Here is a 2,677-nt window from a genome sequence, read left to right as displayed (position 1 = left end):
CCCCACCCCATTGAGGGGGGGGGGGGAGTGAGCGAGCGGCTGCGTGGTGCTGAGTTGCCAGCCGGGTTAAACCACGACAGCCACGCAGACTTCCCTGGGCAGGTCTGAGGAGAGGTGGGGCAGTCAGTCTGCGCTTTCACAGTCACAGGGCTTTCATTTTGCCCTGTGAGCCTTCTGCTCAGAAGGGCCAGTTTCAGTAACCCAGAGGTCCTGGGTAAGCCAGAACATCGATGCCTCACTCATACGTCCCAGGCTTTGACTGGTACTACGGCAACAGCTAAGCCTGGCTGGGACATTTGTATTATATTCTCAGTGCTTGAAAACAAACAAATTTGTACAACGCACACAAACAGCCTTTTCTAATCTCTTTTAATGGCACTCTGAAGACCAGACCGTCAATTGTCCACTGTGTTCTCAGCAACCTGCTAATGATAATTAAAGATGCCCAAAGTTTGCCAACTATTTTGGCACTCTATTTAAGCAAGAAGATAAGGGTTCAGGAGGAAAGCAAATGAAATGAACTTGATCCAAGAAGGAGGTGTTACCTACAGAGGAGCCCATAAGGGCATAGAGATAGCAAAGGCAGAGTAAAACGTTCTCTAAACTGCACAACAGCTATACAGAGAGATGATGCCAAAACCCTGGAACAAGATTACAAAAGCAGGAGAGTGAGTGGATTCTTTTTTTGCTTTCTCTCTACAGGATTCCATCCCAAAGAAGTTGCTTAGACAACGGCAACCCCCTACCATGCAATCTGTGTACAAGGAAAAACAAATCCATGCTGTAGTAAAACTGGAAGATCAAAAGCTGGTTTGTTTTTTTTTTTTTCTCCACCAGCTGAGAGAAATTAAATGCTCCTCAAGTGCCCATTTCTACAGGAAAGGACCATATTTCCTCCACAGGCTGTGAGATATTAGGCATATCACCCCCAGGAAATAGAGGGGAGGAGGAAAGGAAGAGCAGGCAACTGTAGCTGGAAGCACAACCTCTGCTGAATTGGGAATCCTGTATAAAGTCTTGATTCCAGAGAATCATGCAAGATCAGTCAGTCAACCACAGTAACTACGCAAAATCATAGCTTTTTTTAATAAGTTCTACTGTGGCGACAAAGTTGGCAGACACCAATCTATGGTGCATCTTCCCTATGTTGATACACGTAGCAGATAACCAACCAAGTGCACGCCTGTCCCATTGCGAGACTGAACTCGTTGCCTTACAGGAAACACACCTTCCCTTTCTGAAGGTCACCATCCCTTGCAGAAGTTCCTCTGCCACAATCCAATGTGACCACATGCCAGCTCCCAAATGTTTCATGGAGTTTCATCAAATTCATGCTTTCTGCAAGTTCCATACATGCAAAATTGTAGCTGTGACTTCATGGTCAGTGGACCATAGTCAAAGACCCTTCACTATTAGGCAATTTGCATTTCTACTATCTTGTTGCATTATTTTTTAAACCTATTTATTATCTGAGTGCAACTGAGGTTGTTTAGAGGAGCACACCAACATCCCTAACAGAAAATGAGTAATATGGACAACCACCTTTGTACCAAAGGTGAAGAAATCTTTATTGGTAAGAGCAGTCTTGCCTCATACTTTAAAAGACTTCATCTGTCCATCTGTTTTCTGAGCACATCACATTCAAGTTCTGTTTATTTCAGTAATTTCCAATGACTTCAGCACCACCCATTTGGCAGGTTTATGCCCCCCTGTTCTGTGAGCAAAATAGTAAATGGTCTTTCAGCAGACTGCCCCTCCCCATCATTCATCAGCTAGAAACACAGGAAAAACAGTGTTGATTCACTGCCCTTTTTCACCCAGCAAATGGTCAACATCAGCTGAACAAACAGCTACATCTGAAACGTTTCCCAAGTCTGTAAGAAAGCAACATGCAAGCAGAAAGGCTCCTCCATACAGCAAGACCCAATAAAGCAAAACTGTTCTCACAAGTTAAAGGCTGGACTCGATGATCTTAAAGGTCTTTTCCAACTAAAGCGATTCTATGATTCTATGATCTCTTACCCATTCGTCGTAACAGTTTAAATGTGCTTGATGAGCATTGTTCTCGGAGGAATTTCTAACCCACATAGTGCGAAAGGAATATTTAACTCTGCTCAGGCTGTAAAGTAAGGCTTTTTCTGTCATTAAAAGAGCTCTGCTTATTTGGATAGCCCCCAGTCTAATAGCTACAGCCCTTCGGCCTCATTTAGCAGCCTCCGCGAGCTCTCGAGTGCCGCTCAGCATACAGCCAAACCTACGCCATGGGATGTGTGTGGGAAATAATTAACACAAATAATATCCAGGGCTTAAATCTTTTTAAATCGAGAATGTGTTTGCTTTGATCCCTCCCAGCGCAAGTCAGACTGCGGTGAAGCACTGGTGCACATCGTCCCACCAGCACCGTCCCCCCCGCAGGAGGAGGCGGGTGCTGTGTGTGGCAAGATGCTGTCTGTGCCTCCGATGGGCAAAACTGGGGGAACCAGCTGGGAGAGACAGCTCCTGGGCCTCCCTTTGCTATGGGGAGGGTCTGATCAAGAAAAAAAAAAACCAAAACAAAACAAAAAAAACCAACAACCCCATGCAGCGCTACAGGCTTGGGGAAGAGTGGCTGGAAAGCTGCCTGGCGGAAAAGGACCTGGGGGTACTGGTTGACAGCCGGCTGAATATGAGCCAGCAG

At 45.7% G+C, this 2,677-nt stretch overlaps 1 protein-coding gene across 1 annotated transcript in view; it reads right to left on the bottom strand.

Moving 5' to 3' along the window:
- Nucleotides 1–2,088, bottom strand: part of OSTN (osteocrin) — a 78,413-nt gene extending 76,325 nt beyond the window's left edge. The window contains exon 1 of the mRNA XM_035891238.1: nt 2,023–2,088. Within this exon, the coding sequence (XP_035747131.1) occupies nt 2,023–2,088 (66 nt within the window). The remainder of the gene's footprint in view (nt 1–2,022) is intronic.
- Between the last annotated feature and the right edge of the window lie 589 nt (nt 2,089–2,677).

The sequence above is a fragment of the Egretta garzetta genome, unplaced genomic scaffold (assembly GCF_000687185.1).
Source record: "Egretta garzetta isolate BGI_Z169 unplaced genomic scaffold, ASM68718v1 scaffold333, whole genome shotgun sequence".
Classification (NCBI taxonomy): domain Eukaryota; kingdom Metazoa; phylum Chordata; class Aves; order Pelecaniformes; family Ardeidae; genus Egretta; species Egretta garzetta.
Note: the sequence above shows the minus strand (reverse complement) of the source record. Positions and strands in the feature narration are given on the sequence as shown.